The sequence below is a fragment of the Xenopus laevis genome, chromosome 7L (genome assembly GCF_017654675.1).
Source record: "Xenopus laevis strain J_2021 chromosome 7L, Xenopus_laevis_v10.1, whole genome shotgun sequence".
Taxonomy (NCBI): domain Eukaryota; kingdom Metazoa; phylum Chordata; class Amphibia; order Anura; family Pipidae; genus Xenopus; species Xenopus laevis.
In genome coordinates this window covers 4,004,634-4,022,020 of record NC_054383.1, presented here as the reverse complement: position 1 = coordinate 4,022,020, position 17,387 = coordinate 4,004,634, and the positions used below count along the sequence as shown (strand labels likewise).

General features: G+C 38.7%; 1 protein-coding gene across 1 annotated transcript in view; it reads left to right on the top strand.

Moving 5' to 3' along the window:
* Positions 1-832: 832 nt before the first annotated feature.
* Positions 833-17,387, top strand: part of eno4.L (enolase 4 L homeolog) — a 33,104-nt gene continuing 16,549 nt past the window's right edge. The window contains exons 1-9 of the mRNA XM_018224997.2: positions 833-1,082; positions 4,088-4,216; positions 6,279-6,451; positions 8,964-9,100; positions 9,207-9,376; positions 11,105-11,233; positions 11,622-11,690; positions 13,624-13,788; positions 13,954-14,079. Coding sequence (XP_018080486.2) covers positions 918-1,082; positions 4,088-4,216; positions 6,279-6,451; positions 8,964-9,100; positions 9,207-9,376; positions 11,105-11,233; positions 11,622-11,690; positions 13,624-13,788; positions 13,954-14,079 — 1,263 coding nt within the window. The 5' untranslated portion in view covers positions 833-917. The remainder of the gene's footprint in view (positions 1,083-4,087; positions 4,217-6,278; positions 6,452-8,963; positions 9,101-9,206; positions 9,377-11,104; positions 11,234-11,621; positions 11,691-13,623; positions 13,789-13,953; positions 14,080-17,387) is intronic.

Genomic DNA, 17,387 nt, shown 5'->3' with positions numbered 1-17,387 from the left:
GCCACCTTTCCTATATATTTATCTTTATTCCCTATTAATAACATTGGGATCACTGACCTTCCTATATATTTATCTTTATTCCCTATTAATAACATTGGGATCACTGACCTTCCTATATATTTATCTTTATTCCCTATTAATAACATTGGGATCACTGACCTTCCTATATATTTATCTTCCCTATTAATAACATTGGGATCACTGACCTTCCTATATATTTATCTTTATTCCCTATTAATAACATTGGGATCACTGACCTTCCTATATATTTATCTTTATTCCCTATTAATAACATTGGGATCACTGACCTTCCTATATATTTATCTTTATTCCCTATTAATAACATTGGGATCACTGACCTTCCTATATATTTATCTTTATTCCCTATTAATTACATTGGGATCATATCACAGGCCAGGCAAATAAAATACGAGCCAGAGGGCAACCATAGCCTTGGGGTTAGAGCCAGTCAAGGAGTATGAGATGGTGGATGAGAGCAGATGACAAGTGTAGGTACAACATCTAAACAAGTCATTACACAACACCTGCCCATCCACACAGCAAAGCCTCTGCAAATGGAGACAATTAACCAGTAGAGAGAGAACAATATTGCACAGGGCCTGCTGCTCACTTGCTAATTACTGCTGGATTTATATACATAAATACTAAGAGGAGCAAAGGTTCATTCAAGGAGCACAGAGAACTCCATTCCATTTTCTGGCCCATAAAAAGTACCTCACATCCCATTCCCGCCAAACATAAACGGAGGCAATGAATGGATGCGCATGCGCGAATCCACCCAGCGAGATAGGAGACCCTTCCATCCACGTGATACGTTCCCTAGCAACGGCGGAAGCTTGACGCGTTGCATAGTAACGCTCAAAGCGGATTCAATAGCCGACATAGACCCTAAGAATATGAGTTACCGAGTTACTGGGGATGCGGCCCGAAAGGCCAGAGAACGTTACGAGCTGAAACAAGCGGCTGCCGAATTCTACCGAAAGCGCAATGTACCGGAGAGGCTGGAGGAGGCGCTGAACAGCACATTCTGTCTGGGCCCTGAGGATGTCTATGGGCACCTGGTATGTCCGGGATAAGACTGTCTCCTGCTGCTACTGCTGCTCTACAATAGATGGCTCCATACAGTTTGTAATACAAGTCACGTGGCACTGCCGCTGAGCATCATGGGAACTTGTATGATCACAAGGAACTCTGAGTATCACTCATGTATTATAAGGGATAATGTACCCCCTACTGTAAATGATAAGGATATTAGAAGTCACTGAGGGGTTGTTCTGTGACCATATAAAGGCACAAGGCTGCAGGCTGAGTTATACAGGGAACTCTGAGTATCACTCATGTATTATAAGGGATAATGTACCCCCTACTGTAAATGATAAGGATATTAGAAGTCACTGAGGGGTTGTTCTGTGACCATATAAAGGCACAAGGCTGCAGGCTGAGTTATACAGGGAACTCTGAGTATCACTCATGTATTATAAGGGATAATGTACCCCCTACTGTAAATGATAAGGATATTAGAAGTCACTGAGGGGTTGTTCTGTGACCATATAAAGACACAAGGCTGTAGGCTGAATTATACAGGGAACTCTGAGTATCACTCGTGTATTATAAGGGATAATGTACCCCCCACTGTAAATGATAAGGATATTAGAAGTCACTGAGGGGTTGTTCTGTGACCATATAAAGGCACAAGGCTGCAGGCTGAGTTATACAGGGAACTCTGAGTATCACTCATGTATTATAAGGGATAATGTACCCCCTACTGTAAATGATAAGGATATTAGAAGTCACTGAGGGGTTGTTCTGTGACCATATAAAGACACAAGGCTGTAGGCTGAATTATACAGGGAACTCTGAGTATCACTCGTGTATTATAAGGGATAATGTACCCCCCACTGTAAATGATAAGGATATTAGAAGTCACTGAGGGGTTGTTCTGTGACCATATAAAGGCACAAGGCTGCAGGCTGAGTTATACAGGGAACTCTGAGTATCACTCATGTATTATAAGGGATAATGTACCCCCTACTGTAAATGATAAGGATATTAGAAGTCACTGAGGGGTTGTTCTGTGACCATATAAAGGCACAAGGCTGCAGGCTGAGTTATACAGGGAACTCTGAGTTTCACTCATGTATTATAAGGGATAATGTACCCCCTACTGTAAATGATAAGGATATTAGAAGTCACTGAGGGGTTGTTCTGTGACCATATAAAGGCACAAGGCTGCAGGCTGAGTTATACAGGAAACTCTGAGTATCACTCATGTATTATAAGGGATAATGTACCCCCTACTGTAAATGATAAGTTTATTAGAATTAGGGATGCACCGAATTCAGGATTCGACCAGGATTCTTCCTTTTTCAGCAGGATTCGGATTAAGCAGATTCCTTCTGACCAGCTGAATCAATTTCGAATCCTAATTTGCATATGCAAATTAGGGCCAGGGAGGGAAATCACGCGACTTTTTGTCACAAAACAAGGAAGTTAAGAATTATTTTCCCCATCATACCCCTAATATGCATATGCAAATTAGGATTTGGTTTGGTAACCTTTCACGAATGATTCAGGGGTTCGGCCAAATCCAAAATAGTGGATTCGGTGCATTCCTAATTATAATTCACTGAGAAATCCAAGATGACTTTTCATTTGTATTTAATTGAAAGCAGGGACACATTATTTCTTATAATGCACAAAGTAAGTGGGTTGTGTGTCACAAGTTACATTACGAAGAACATAAATTGATGGCATCATTCAGTACCATTATGTAAAGTCCAACGTTTTCTCAATTATCTGTATGCACAAACAAACCCCCACATATAAATATATATATATATCTTACAGATCATACATTTTGTTATATGTGTGTGTTATGATTGTTATAATTAGTATGTAGGCTAGAAGTGTATGTATTACTCATCCAGAAAAAGCTCCTGGTCCTGATTGAGTACCAGTGCCTTGTATTAAGTTATTATTATCAATAATATTTCATAAAGCAACAGCTAAAATAAATTGGTGTATACACCAAATATACAGATTCACTTACATACATACAACCAATGACTGAAACAAGAGGTTAGGCAGGGCCAGCCAAGAAGAGCTTAATGGGGTTGTTTACCTTTAAATTAACTGTTAGTATGATGTAGAGAGGGATATTCTGAGGCAATTTGCAATGGGTCGTCATTATTTATTATTTGTGGTTTTTGACTTATTTAGCTTTTTATTCAGCAGCTCTCCAGTTTGCAATTTCAGCCATCTGGTTGAATAGGAGAGGCCTAAAGTAATAAAAAGTAGCAATAACAATAAATGTGTAGCCTTACAGAGCATTTGTTTTGTAGATGGGGTCAGTGACCTCCATTTGAAAGCTGGAAAGAGTCAGAAGAAAAAAGACAAATCATTCAAAAACTATGAAAACAAACAATGAAGGCCAATTGAAAAGCTGCTTAGAATTATACATTCTATAACATACTAAAAGTTAAAGGTGAAACACCCCTTTAAAATCTAAACATTCTAGTCCTCGTCTAGTACAGAACTTACCTGGGAATTGCTTAGCCCCCTTAGATTCTGGTGGGTTCATTTACATTGTGATCATACAGGTTTGGGATCAGTTATCCGGAAACCCGTTATCCAGAAAGCTCCGAATTACAGAAAGGCTGTATCCCATAGACTCCATTTATCCAAATAATACACATTTTAAAAAATGATTTCCTTTTTCTGTGTAATAATAAAACAGTAGCTTGTACTTGATCCCAACTAAGATATAATTAATCCTTATTGGAGGCAGAACCAGCCTATTGGGTTTATTTAATGTTTACATGAATTATGAAGATCCAAATTATGATAAGATCCGAGGTCCCGAGAATTGCAGATATCCCATACCTGTATAAATGTAAATTTACACTAAGAAACTGACCGGCAGTGCATCTCGATTGAAAAAATGTCAGAATTAAAAGAAAAGCAGTTGCCACCCCATAGTGAAATCACAGAACCGTGGAAGGGGAAACTGCTGTCCTGAAATCGATTTGATTTTAAAGTGATTGTACCTTTCTGTTCTTTATTCAAGGCAAATTACTTCGCTCAGTTCTCCATGCCCCCAACAATATGCCAGATACGTGGGAGGAAAGTTCTGGATGGCTCGGGGGAACCTACAGTGGAAGTGGAAGTGTCTTGTACAGTGAAAAATTCGGACAAGGTATTGATCATGTCTCTGATTCTGAGAACGAATAGGAGAGAGTCTGAAGACTCTTATACATCCAGGTCATGGTATATCTATACAGGTATGGGATCCGTTATTCTTAAGGCTCCGAATTACAGAAAGACCGTCTCCTATATACTTAATTTTACCCAAATAATCCAAATTTTTTAAAACAATTAAATTTATTAGAAGCAAAAATAGCCTATTGGTTTTATTTAATGTTTACACGATTTTCTTGTAGACTTAAGGTATGAAGATCCAAATTACGGAAAGATCCGTTATCCTGGAAACCCCAGGTCCCAAGCATTCTGGATAAGAGGTCCCATACCTGTAGTAATAAGTCAAATCAACTCAAGCTGTATTTTCTTTTTCCTTGAAGGAAAACGATTTTCATTTCATGACCTGTACATAAATATACACATACAATGCTGTTTTAACACCTCTCCCTGGACAGTTTAATAACTCCTCATAGCTCCAATCATACTAATACAATCAACACCTTGGGGCAAATTTACTAAAGCGCGACGTGGCCCGTCGCTAGCGTAAATTCGGCAGAAATCCAATCCCCAGGGACATCACCAATTTACTAACAGGCATAGAGAACAATTTGCTAGCCAAAGGCCTTCTCTGCTCATCTCCCCCTCTCCGTCCACGTCCCCCTCCCTTTCTGCTTCCCCCTCCGCATCCGCGTCTCTCTCCCCTCTTTACATATGCAAATTAGGATCCGGTTCGGCAGGGCAAAAGGATTCGGACAAATTGGAATCCTGCTGAAAAAGGCCAAATCCTAACCGAATCCTGGATTCAGTGCCTCCCTACAAATGATGGATGTTTCTTTTATGATCCACCAGCTCCCAGCATCACCCCAACAGTCACATCGTCTGGTTATATCCCTGTCCAAAGAGTTACAGTGATTTTTAGGATTAAGCATTTAGGGTTAGAAGGTTAATAAAATAATCCAGGAACAGAAGAGCTCTGCATTCCGTTAAAAATGTCTTGCTATAGGCCTCTCCCACTTACCCATTATTCAGTGTGTTACAGGCTTAACTCTCTTCTGTTTATGTGTGTCAGATGTCAAAACCAAACCCATGATATGATATGAGCACCACCAGTGGTGTAACTAGCAGTTACTGGGCCCAACAGCAAATTGATTTTAGGGCCCCCAACATATCCAGAGATTGCCTTGTTTTACTTATATATGTTGTTGTTGCTCTTTATTTGGTCCTCATAGGGCCCCCCTATACCTCCTGGGTCTGCTTCCTCTGTAGTTACACCCTTGAGCAGCACATATCAACTACTTGTTATAGACCCCATTCATTTGCCCATCATGCGTGGTATAACTGAACCAGTGAAAGCAAAGATATGAAGAAAATCTCATATTATTATTATTATTATCTGAATCAGTAAAGGCAAACCACTCCTATTTATGAAGAACATCTTGTATAAATGACATATTACAGCTCCCATGCCACTTACCCACCATCATGCCTATCACATTGTATACCTGAATTAGTGAAGACAAAATCTACCCAGATATGAAAATTGCCTCCTATAAATACTTGTTACAGGCCACTGCCTCTTATTATAGCACTAGTGACATGATATAACTGAATCAGTGAAGGCATAATTTACCTAGATACGAGGAACACTCCAAGTCTTTTTGTTAATTAGCAACCCAACTTGTCCATCATACAGTTTGTATGCGTCACATGGTCTTATTGAATCAGTGAAGGCAAAATACATTTAGAAGATGAATAAAATAAAAATGCATTATTACAGGCCCCTCCATCTCACCCATCATTGGGGCTCATTTATCAACACTAGGCAAATTTACTTACCCATAGCAACCAATCAGTGATTAGCTTTTTAAAGTTAGCTGCAAGTAGAACAATGAATGCAGCAATCTGATTGGTTGCAATGAGTTATTGCCCATGGGCAAATTTGCGAAGTGTTGATAAACGACCCCCATTGTGTGACATATATTTAAACTAAGGCTAAACTCACCTACATATGAGAAGCACTACATATAAATTATTTGTATTATTATATTCCTACCCTGCAGCGGATATGTTCTTCGGTCATCTCAGCTGTCTCAGAACATCCTAAAGCATCAGAAGGGCTGGAGCAAGAAAGAAATCATTCAGCTGATACAGCTATTCAGTGGTTAACGGATTTAAGCCCATTGCTTAAAGGAATGTCTCCCAATGAGCAACATAACATTGATCAACTTCTAAGGTAAGCTATTGCTTTTAGTATTTGCACTCCAGATACCTGTTTTCAGTTGTAACCTATAGTAAATATTATAATCCATATGTTTCTGTTTTAAGTTTAGTGCTTATCTTTTCTGCACGACTGGATAATATCCAGTATAGAAATCTAGACCCGATAGGGCAGTTTGCAGGAACAGTTAAAAGTCTTCTTTTTTTAATGTTCTTTTTCTTCCGCTGAACCTTGGAGAACAAGGTATTTCAGTCCACGTTAATATTAAGCATTTTTTTTCTTTCTCTGTTCTTAACACAAACAGTGTATTTCAGGGCACATTACCATTTCGCTTTTTTTCTGTTCTTAACCTAGTTTCAAATGTACCTAATATCAAAGTGGAATAAATGTCAGTGATTAAAAGGAGTGGGATGTCTTTGCATGAAGGTACAGTACATGGTCTCTTAAAGTGAACTTTTTTTTGCAAAACATTAACAAAGTCCCTTTCGACGTCCATCATGTGGCTTAAATATACATATTAGATGCGAAACATTTTCATGCTGAACTCCAGCCATTTAACAACAGATGGAAGCAAAGGCTGTGCTGATGTTAGGAACAATTTAGGTATGTTTAATGGAATGAGTTTAATTATTTCCATTCGTAGGTAGCAATCCAAGCTTTTCACAATGTACTGAACAGTTTATGTTGGCCTGCCGCTGGAATGAATCAAAAGGGGTATTTTATTATTTGTGTTGCTTCTGCAAGTATAAATTAATATTTGTGTGTATAAGGGTGGTAGATTAATGACATTACTTTGTACATGTATGGGACCTGTTATCCAGAATGCTTTGGATCTGGAGTTTTCCAGATAACGGATCTTTTCATAATTAGAACTTCATGCCTTAAGTCTACCAGAAAATCTTGTAAACATTAAATAAACCCAATAGGCTGGTTCTGCTTCCAATAAGGATTAAATAGATCTTAGGGGCAGATTCCCTAAAGGGCGAAGTGACTAACGCTGGCGAAAATTCGCCAGTGTGACTTCATTTTGGAACTTTGGCGATTTCCTAACGGGCACAGGCGTCACTTCGCTAGCGAAGGAGATAGACGCTAGCGTTGCTTCACACTCTAACACCAGGCAAATTTTCACGTATGGACGTAACGCCACAAATACAGATTTTATTCACCGGAATTGCCTTTGCCAGTTCAGACCAGGCGAAGTGCATGGAGTGCATAGGACTTGCTCAATTTTTAGTGCAAAATTTTTCCAAGTCCCAAAAAACACTGGTGTCTTTTCCTTTGTTCAGAGTGATAGCCTGGAAAGGTCCGTAAAATTTTCTTTTGGGTAACTGGGTTCCCCCATACATTTTCTAACATATGGAACATAAACTATACAGTGGGCTCATGTGTAGGGCAATATAGCAACTCTATTTTATTTATTAAGGTTCCCTGGACTTGTGTAATGTAATGTATTTGCTGCAACATATATGTCCATGTAACTTTATCATTTAACTTTAACTTTATCATTTCCCACCGTATACAAATTAGGCAACGCTATTGCATCTTCGCTTTGATTGCCGAAGTAAAGCTAGTGAAAATCGCCAGCGTTCGGAGCCCTGGAAGCAACTTTGCACTTTAGGGAATTACCATTGTCCTAGCGAATTTACGCCTGGCGAAGTGTTGCGATGGCTGCAAACCTGTAGCTGGCAAATTTTCGGCGTTGGGATCAAGTACAAGCTACTCTTTTATTATTACAGAGAAAAAGGAAACCATTTTTAAAAGTTTGGATTATTTGATTATAATGGAGTCTATGGGAGACAGCCTTCCCGTCATTCGGAGCTTTCTGGATAATGCCTGCAGTTAGAATCTGAGTTCTGCTTCCATTAACTTAGGCTTTTATCTGATACATTTTTGGGTGGAATTGGCTAATTTATCATATTTAAAGGGGCTTAAAAATCCTGTAAGGTGTAGTGGAAATGTAATGAATCTTTTAAAAGACAAAGAAAGTGTTAATCATGGGTAGGGGATTCTGTATTTAAGGCATCCCCATCCAGTGTACATGATAGCTAACCCTGAACCCCAGGACTCTTGGAATTTAAAACACATGGGCCTGGGTTATTTTACATCTGAGCTCTGCCATGTTTAAGGTTTAGAGTAAAAATGTCCTTTGTTAGTGTGCTTTTAGAAAAGAGAAATGCCAGCTAGGGTCCAATGATAGAGATCTTTCGGGTCATTTATAGTGCCCTCAGGCAGAAGCAAAAAACAGGGTGCAAGAGAATGGTTGCACTAAGCACCTGATAAAAAAAAATTGGTTTGAGGAGCAGACTTTAGTTTGGCAGGCACAGGTTAGTCCTGTTCTTAGGGCCAGTGGTAAGTAAGTCCTCAATAGGACCCTAAATTGCATGTCTGAATGTTGCTCAAGGTTGGTTACTGGAAGGGACACACTCACCTGCCCCTCATGAGTACATATTGTGCCTAACTAAAACTGTATAAATCCCTCCTGTTCTGCATTCAATTGTCAGCATTCTACCCCTCTGTGTTTTTTTAGTGATTTTTATCAGCCAAAAATAGAAGAAGAAAAAGCAAGACGACAGATGGAAAGAGAAGCCTCACCGATGGCAATTGAACCTGTACCATCCCCAGTCACATCTCCTGCACTGGTCAAGAAGAAAGGAAGCGGCAAAGGTACCAATCAATAACCTGTACAATATAAATACGTTTAATTCCTCTGGACAAAATGTCATGATTGGAATGTTTTCATATAAATGAATCCCGTGTAACTTTATCATAGGTAAAAAGGCAGTTGTGATGGAGAAACCTATTCCCCCCGAGGAAGCTCCAGAGCCAGTTGTACCTGGAAGTCCTGCTATAGGGGCTCTGTCGCTTGCCGTGGCTAAGGCCTCTTCTGTTCTCGGCAAAACACCATTGTACTTACACATCGCAGCCTTACGAAATGAAAAGGTATTCTCCTAACCTCACCCTTGTGTATAAACAGATATTGTCTTTTGTGTGTACAGAATACTAATCCTGGTGTAGTTTCTTTAATACATTTGAGTGGAAGCTTGTCATAGAGCTTTTAACTGACATTACCAGAGCAACAGTGAAATACGGTTTGACCTCTGCTGAACATTTTTTTAAAGCTACAGAACTTGTTTTGGGTAAAGTAAGCTAGATGGTTGTTGTAACCATGTAGTCTGAGAAGGAAATGTCTGCAAACCCAGAAAGTAAATACACTCAAATTTTTCAAGATAACATAAACAGTGCATAAAATCCTAGGAGGTCTTTCAATATACTATAAAGCATTTGTACTAATCTTAGTGATGTCAGACTCAGGCAAAGCATGGTGAATACTTTAATGCAGATAGAATCGGGGTCCCCTGCCGTAACCCCCCCTGAGCATGTGTAAATTAAACATACCTTCAGTGCATCGGCGAGGGAGATCAGCGCCCTGGGGGAGCACCAGCGGGGTTCGGGTCTGGGCCGGCAGATAGACCCTATGTCTGACCCTGGATAGAATGGTCAAGAATAGGAGAAAGAGAATTTGAAAGTGCTGTATAGAATAGGACACATGTGCAGGATAAAATGGTTGGAAAGTGAGTTGTACAGTAATTATAATGTGCTGAACAGAATGACTGTAGATGTATGGGATAGGATATTTCTACTGTATGGGATAGAATGGTTTAGAATGTGTGGGATACAATGGCTAGATAGTGTGGGATACAGTGGTTTGAATGTGTTGGATAGAATGATTCAAAGTAACGTGTTATGTCTACCGCTCACCCACCACTTCACTTTTCCTGCAATGGTGGTGCTGGTCCTCCATTGACCCCGGGAAGGTCCCTCAGTAACAGCAGTAAATTCACTGCTGTGTGATAGAATGATTAGCACCTATGGGGTAAAATGATTATGTTGTTTGGGATAGACTAGTTATAAGATATTGAATGGTAAGAATGTGTGTGATAAAATGGCCATGAGACAGAATGGTTAAAAGATAATACATTTGTATTTCTCTGACCCTGTGGCACCCGTCTACTGCTGTTTTTTTTCATTGGTAATGTGATTTAGAGTAGTTTTATAGATGCCAACAGCAAATGCATGAATAAACATCTGCAAGCCAGTTCATGCCCTCTATATTGCTGTACATTTGCAGGAGTTCAGGAATTGAAAGTCTGATTCCAGCTCCCATATGTGCAAGCCACTCAGAAAATGATTGTATATATAGGTGCAAGAGTGAAGTTGCAATATGTTGTTTGTTTTCTATAAGAAAATGTAAAATGTTCATGAATATTTGCTCCCAGTGAAGCAAAGCGTATAGTAGGAGCATATGTAGCACATGGTCTTCTTCATACAATATCTGCCCCCATTGACACCTGAGCTAGCAATGCAGGTTCAAGATGGCAGATGACAGTGGGACAGAGTTAGCTAAATCCAATAAACATGGTTTTATTTATTTTTTTGCATCAGTTTTTCCTCAAAATTTGTTCTCTGATTGCTCTGAGTTCCTAAGATGTTTAGGCAAGAAAATTATAGAATACAATTAAGATCTTGATCTGTGAGGAAACCAGTTTATGCTCAAGGTGAACGTCTTGACTTAAGATACAATGATACATCAATCAATGCTGTTTGCTTTGTGACAAACTTGAACCATTTTACATGTTTAATTTTACCTGTTTTATCTTTTTTATGTAGTTACCCAGTGAATTCATCATGCCAACTCCCATGATATCCGTGCTGAGCTGTGGCAAATCATCTCCCGGCAAACTGAACCTTATGAAGGAAGTGCTTGTTATTCCACCGACAGGACTTACAGTGCAGCAGGTTTGACTTACTCGTGTTTGGGACACAAATGTGTATATATATATATATATATATGAACAGAGGATCAGCACTCACTGTAGTACGGTGAAGCAGTGTCAATTTATTATTTCACACAATTTTACATCTTATCATATATAAATTGTGTGAAATAGATTGACACTTCTTCACAGTACTACAGTGAGTGCTGATCCTCCTTTCCTATACTACAACATATTTTGAGAACGTAGCACTCATATGTTATACAGTTATCATTAAACCTTTCCTAATGCAATAGTTTTCTTGTCTTTCATATTTTTATCAGTCTCTTATATAAACTTTAATAGGAAGCAGCTATACCTCCAGGGAGGAAATATAACTAGAAACCAACCATAAACTTGTTTCTCCCCAGAGTCTCGACATGGCCTTGATGCTGCAGAATCAAATTGTAAAGCAAATAAACAGTATTTCTAAGACGGGGGTGAGTCTATCATAAATTTTTATTCATATACTGTAAAACAAAGTGCTCAGCTTTCATTTTTTTACTGGCATGATGTATACTGTATTTGTAATATCAGTATAATATTTGTAATGTACTGTATTGGAATACCATTTAAGTTCCTGCACCCAGGCTTGCAAATACTTTACCGGCTTTTTTGAATCTACAAAATTTGCGGTGAGTCGGTTTATATATTTTTTTAATTTAATACTATACTATGTTTTTCATGGGCTTCAGAAATGACATTATATACACAGCAAAATATACTTGCAATGTGTTAAAGTGACACTATTCCATCTGAGAGGTAGGAAAAGTAAAGACCATTTTGTACTTTAAATGAGAACTAAACCCTAAAAATAAATATGGCTAAAAATGCCATATTTTATATACTGAACTTATTGCACGAGGCTAAAGTTTCCGCTTGTCAATAGCAGCAATGATCCAGGACTTCAAACTTGTCAGTTTGAAATTTCATTTGTTTTCATTTGTGTTTTAAAAAAAAAATTAAACAGGCAAATTTGTAAAAATGAACTGAACACAAATGAATGCAAGCGACTTTTCCTGATCATATTCTAGTGTTTTTTTTTAATGTATTTTTGGCTGAGTTTAGGGATGGGGGGGTCTCTATGAAGTGCGTGCACTGTAGAGGGTTTAGACAGTAGAAGAGCTTAGAGGAGCCCCAGTGGTGATATAGATGCTCATGGCAGCCCAAATCAGGAGACCCCCTGAGTGTAAGTAAAAGAAGACACATAAGGTCCTGCAAGTGGAAGGAAAAGTTGTACTGTAGGTGCTTAAAAAAAGTCCAGATAAATATTTGGCATAATTGAGCCCTCCGGTCTCTCCATCTGATTGGATCATTCTGGCCGCTGTAGGGCTTAGAAGGGAAAGGGCATCATTATCATCATCAGCAATTTAGTTCCCCTTTGAAGTGTTTAAAGGAGAACTAACTCCAAAAAACGAATATGGCTAAAAATTTCATATTTTATATAGTGAACTTATTGCACGAGGCTAAAGTTTGAGCTTGTCAATAGCAGCAATGATCCAGGACTTCAAACTTGTCACAGGGGGTCACCATCTTGGAAAGTGTCTGTGACACTCACATGCTCAGTGGGCTCTGATTGGCTGTTGAGAAGCTAAGCTTAGGGCTCGTCACTAATTATCCAGCAGAAAATGAGCTTCCCTGGCTGTAATATAAGCTGATGCTACAGGTTTGCTGATTATTCAATTCTGATGCTAATTGCACTGGTTTCTGTGCTGCCATGAAGTAATTATCTGTATTAATTACTAATCAGCCTTATATTGTGACATTTCTATTCTATGTGTACTGTATATTGTGAGTGGCTCCCTAAACTCAGTAAGTGACAGCAGCACAGAGCATGTGCAGTGAATCAGCAGAAAAGAAGATGGGGAGCTACTGGGGCATCTTTGGAGACACAGATCTTTACTGCTAAAGGGCTGTGGTTGCCTTGGGCTGGTACAGAAGCACAAAACATAATGTCAACATTTCTAGCTACTTCTTTAGTCAAGCTTTAGTTCTCCTTTAATCTATAGTTCAGTTCAAAGAAAAGGAAGCAAAAATACCTTTCTTATCAATCTTCTTTTCCTCTCAATCGACAGAGCATGCCAGAAACAATTCTCTGAATACCATTTGTGCCTCCGAACAATAAGCTTACTGACTGCTGCTCTGTGCCAGCTCCGAAGAAAATCTGTGTATATGTGTTCATCTTATCTCACCCTCTTAAAACCTGTTAAGGCCACATTGCAATGGCCTTTAATATCCACATGCATCTGCTTATGAAATGTCAGAATGTAAAATAATTTTCCCACCAGATGGTCTTTTCTAAATGGCATATAGCTTTTACATTACTCAGGCCGCGCTTTTTAAGGCTCATTTCTTAACTCTCGAATCTTTCAGCCCGCAATTAAGAACGTGACGCCGCTGGGCTGCATGTTAATAGGAGGGGACCGTATAGAGCAACCTCTGGATTTAATTTGCGAAGCCTGTCAACACGTTGGCCTGGAACTGGGAAGAAATCTGTATTTAGCCATCAATTGTGCTGCCCATGAATTAATGGACTATGTAAGTAGCCTTTTAATATGCTGCGTCCCTAATTGAAAGCATTCTCTTGATTTTTAACACTTTTGTTTAATTTATTATATGTGACCTATCTCCTGCTTTAATATGTCTGCTGCACAGCCATGGAACAAAAATCCATTTTTTATCATTTGAATATTTTTTTCTCAGAATAAAGCTAAATACGAGGCCTTAAGTGGAACATTCAAGAGCCCCGATGAAATGGTTGATTTGTATGTGGATTTAATTAATAGGCAGCCCGCCATTCTGGCATTATTGGACCCCCTGAGGAAAGAGGTAAGGCTTGGCTGCACGAAAAAAGGATCAGTGGAAGTTTCAGGATATTTCCAGGGAACAAGCAGAACAATAGAAAGACTGCAATAGCATTTATAGTCCCTGGTATGGTAGCCATCCATTTAGCCTGTTGGATACTGTTTGGGATCAGCACATAAAGGACTATGAGGCCCATTTATCAAAGGTCGAATTTCAAATTCATGTGAGATTTTTTTTAATCCGAATATACTCACAATTCGACTGGGAGGTTATTTAAGAAAAAATTTGAATGTCTAATATTCGATCAAATGATTCCGTCCTGAAAATTCGAATCGTAATCAAGCTTTTCTCCCGGAAAAAAAAACTTGAATGTCAGGAAGGCTATTGACATCTCAAAATGGCTCAACGGTGCCATTGACTTGTACATGAACTTGGCAGGTTTTAGGTGGTGAATATTCGAATCAGGACTGTTTTCATGGTCGAGGTGTGATAAATCTCACATTCTAATAGGGGGATTAAAATTTGAATGTGTGAATTTTTAAATTTAAAAATTTACTATTGATAAATCTGCCCCTTAGAGTCATCAACATCTTTACTGAGTCTATGAAAGACCTGTAACAGGAATATCATTATATTATATTGGTTTTAATATGTCAGTTGCATTTAAAGGAACAGTTCAGTGTAAAAATAAAAAACTGGGTAAACAGATAGTATGTGCAAAATAAAAAAGTTTGTAATATAGTTAGTTAGGGAAAAATGGAATGTATAAAGGCTGGAGTGAGTGGATGTGTAACATAATAGCCGGAACACTACTTCCTGCTTTGCAGCTCTCTAACTCTGAGTTAGTCTGCGACTTTACAAAAGGAAAGGCTAAAACTAAGTTTATCAGAAAGGTCTATATAAATACACCAGTAAACCCTCAAAGTAATGCTGCTCTGAGTCCTCTGTCCAAAGAAACACCATATTTCTTTCCTTTGATTGTGTACAAATGGGCTAGGGCTTGAGCATGCTCAGTTTGCTCCTCCTCCCCTCCCTGCTGTAATCTGAGCTCAGAGCTATAAATGAGCAGGGAGAGACTCAAGCAGGAAGTGATGTCACACCAAGCTAATATGGCAGCTACTATCCTAAACAAACAGAGAGCTTCTAGAGCTGTTTACTCAGGTATGGTAAAGCATTCTACAGAATAAATATAAAGTTATAGCTTGTACTGTTGTGGCTAATCTATTGGCAATAAACTGCTTCTCCTTTAAGGGGGGTCACATGGAGCATAACTGTTAAGTGAGTTTGCAATTGATCTTTAGCATGCAGGTCAAGTTCAAAAGCAACAGTTATGACCAAACCTCCCAACTGTCCCTTTTTCGGAGGGACAGTCCCTCTTTTGACAGCTGAACCCGCAGTCCCTCATTTGTACTGTAAAGTCCCTCTTTTCTCTGCATGAACAGCCAGAAAAAGAAACAAAGTTTCTCACTTAATTGGCTTTTAGCAGAGAGCCCAGAACAGCTAACAGGTGCAACTTAGATACTTTGTGACAATTTTGAGACACAAAAACACAGTTTAGATAAGGAGAAATATTTTCAAACTTTCATAACCTGCCAAATTTTGTAAAACAAACATGGTAATTAGGGGGTGTGGTCAAAAAAATTGCTGCGCTATGTGCGGAAATTTTTTTTTCAAAATGTTGGGAGGTATGAACCCGCAGTCCCTCATTTGTACTGGAAAGTCCCTCTTTTCTCTTCACTGAACAGCCAGAAAAAGAAACAAAGTTTTTAACTTAATTGGCTTTTGGCAGAGAGGCCAGAACAGCCAACAGGTACAAATAAGATACTTTGTAACAATTTTGAGACACAAAAACACAGTTTAGATAAGGAGAGTTATTTTCAAACTTTCATAACCTGCCAAATTTTGTAAAATGAACAAGGAAATTAGGGGGTGTGGCCACATAAAGTGGCGTGGTCAAAAATGTTGCTGCGCTACGTGCGGAAAAACTTTTGTCCCTCTTTTTACTTCCAAAATGTTGGGAGGTATGGTTATGACACATGTGCCCCTCTCAAGTCACTGATTGGTTACTGCCTGGTAACCAATCAGTGGAAAGCAAGAGAGCTGAAAAGCAGGAAGTAGTGTTCTGGCTATTATGTTACACATCCAGTCACTCCAGCCTTTAAACGTTACATTTTATGCTAACTAACTATATTAGATACATTTTTTATTTTCTACAGCCTATCTATTTACCCAGTTTTTATTTTTATATTGAACGATTCCTTTAATATCATACTACTAGCCTCTTAGCTGTTCGTTTTAGGTGACATAGTCCATTTATAACAGGAATGTGCCCCTCTAGATGCTGACGGGATACAACCCCCCTCCCAACAGCCTTGTACATGCATGATATAAGCTTTTCTTTTATAAAACAATAAAACGACTTCCTTTGCCACTGAATGGAAATAGATTGATAGAGGAACAGTGCTACCAGATTCCACAAATACATGAAAAATAGAAAAGACTTTGCTTAACTAACGTTAACATGTAAGACACACGGGAGATATATTAAATAAATATTACTAAAGGAACGATTAAGGCAGTTCTTTTTCTCATTAAGACGAGTCTCCTGCCTTTGCTTCCTGACAGCCTATTCAGGTTTTCTTTGAATTGCCTGCAGAGTAAATATCTATTCTGATTCCGCTATTCAGCGCTTTGATACACAATGTCTCGACACAGCACATTTTATCTAAACAATCCACATATTAACCCGCTTCTTATCTATAAAACACTTTAACATAATTATCAGGCCTATTCACCTTCCATTTCTAAAGTCAATTTCTAAAGTCACCATTTTAAAAGGCATTGATTGAAAATTCTTTAATCTCACTTAGCAACTCCACATGGGCAGCCGAACAAAGCTCCTCTTACCACTTACGCATTGTTGTTCTCACTGTTTGTATCTCTTACAATTAAATTGTCATTTTCTAAGACAATGCACCATCTCAGAGTAAAATGCACAATAGAAATTAGAATTTTTTTCTGAAGGAAAATGTAGCACATGATGCTTTTTCTTTCTTACAGGATGCAATCATAGAAAATATTATGATTTAGGGTTCATAAACAGTAATGATGGCTACACATTGGGCTGATTGTTCCATACAACTGGGGATTTTCTGTCTGTTACATCTCATGAGCTAAGTGGTCATGGGTGCTTATTTGTACCCTGGGTACCCCTGGAACTATAGCAGGGTGACTGTTACCCAAATGTTTCTATATATCTGTAACCTTGTTATGAGCTAAGGGGGCCCAGTCTGAAGGTCAGTTAGGGGGAGATTTGGGGTGAGTGCTTATTT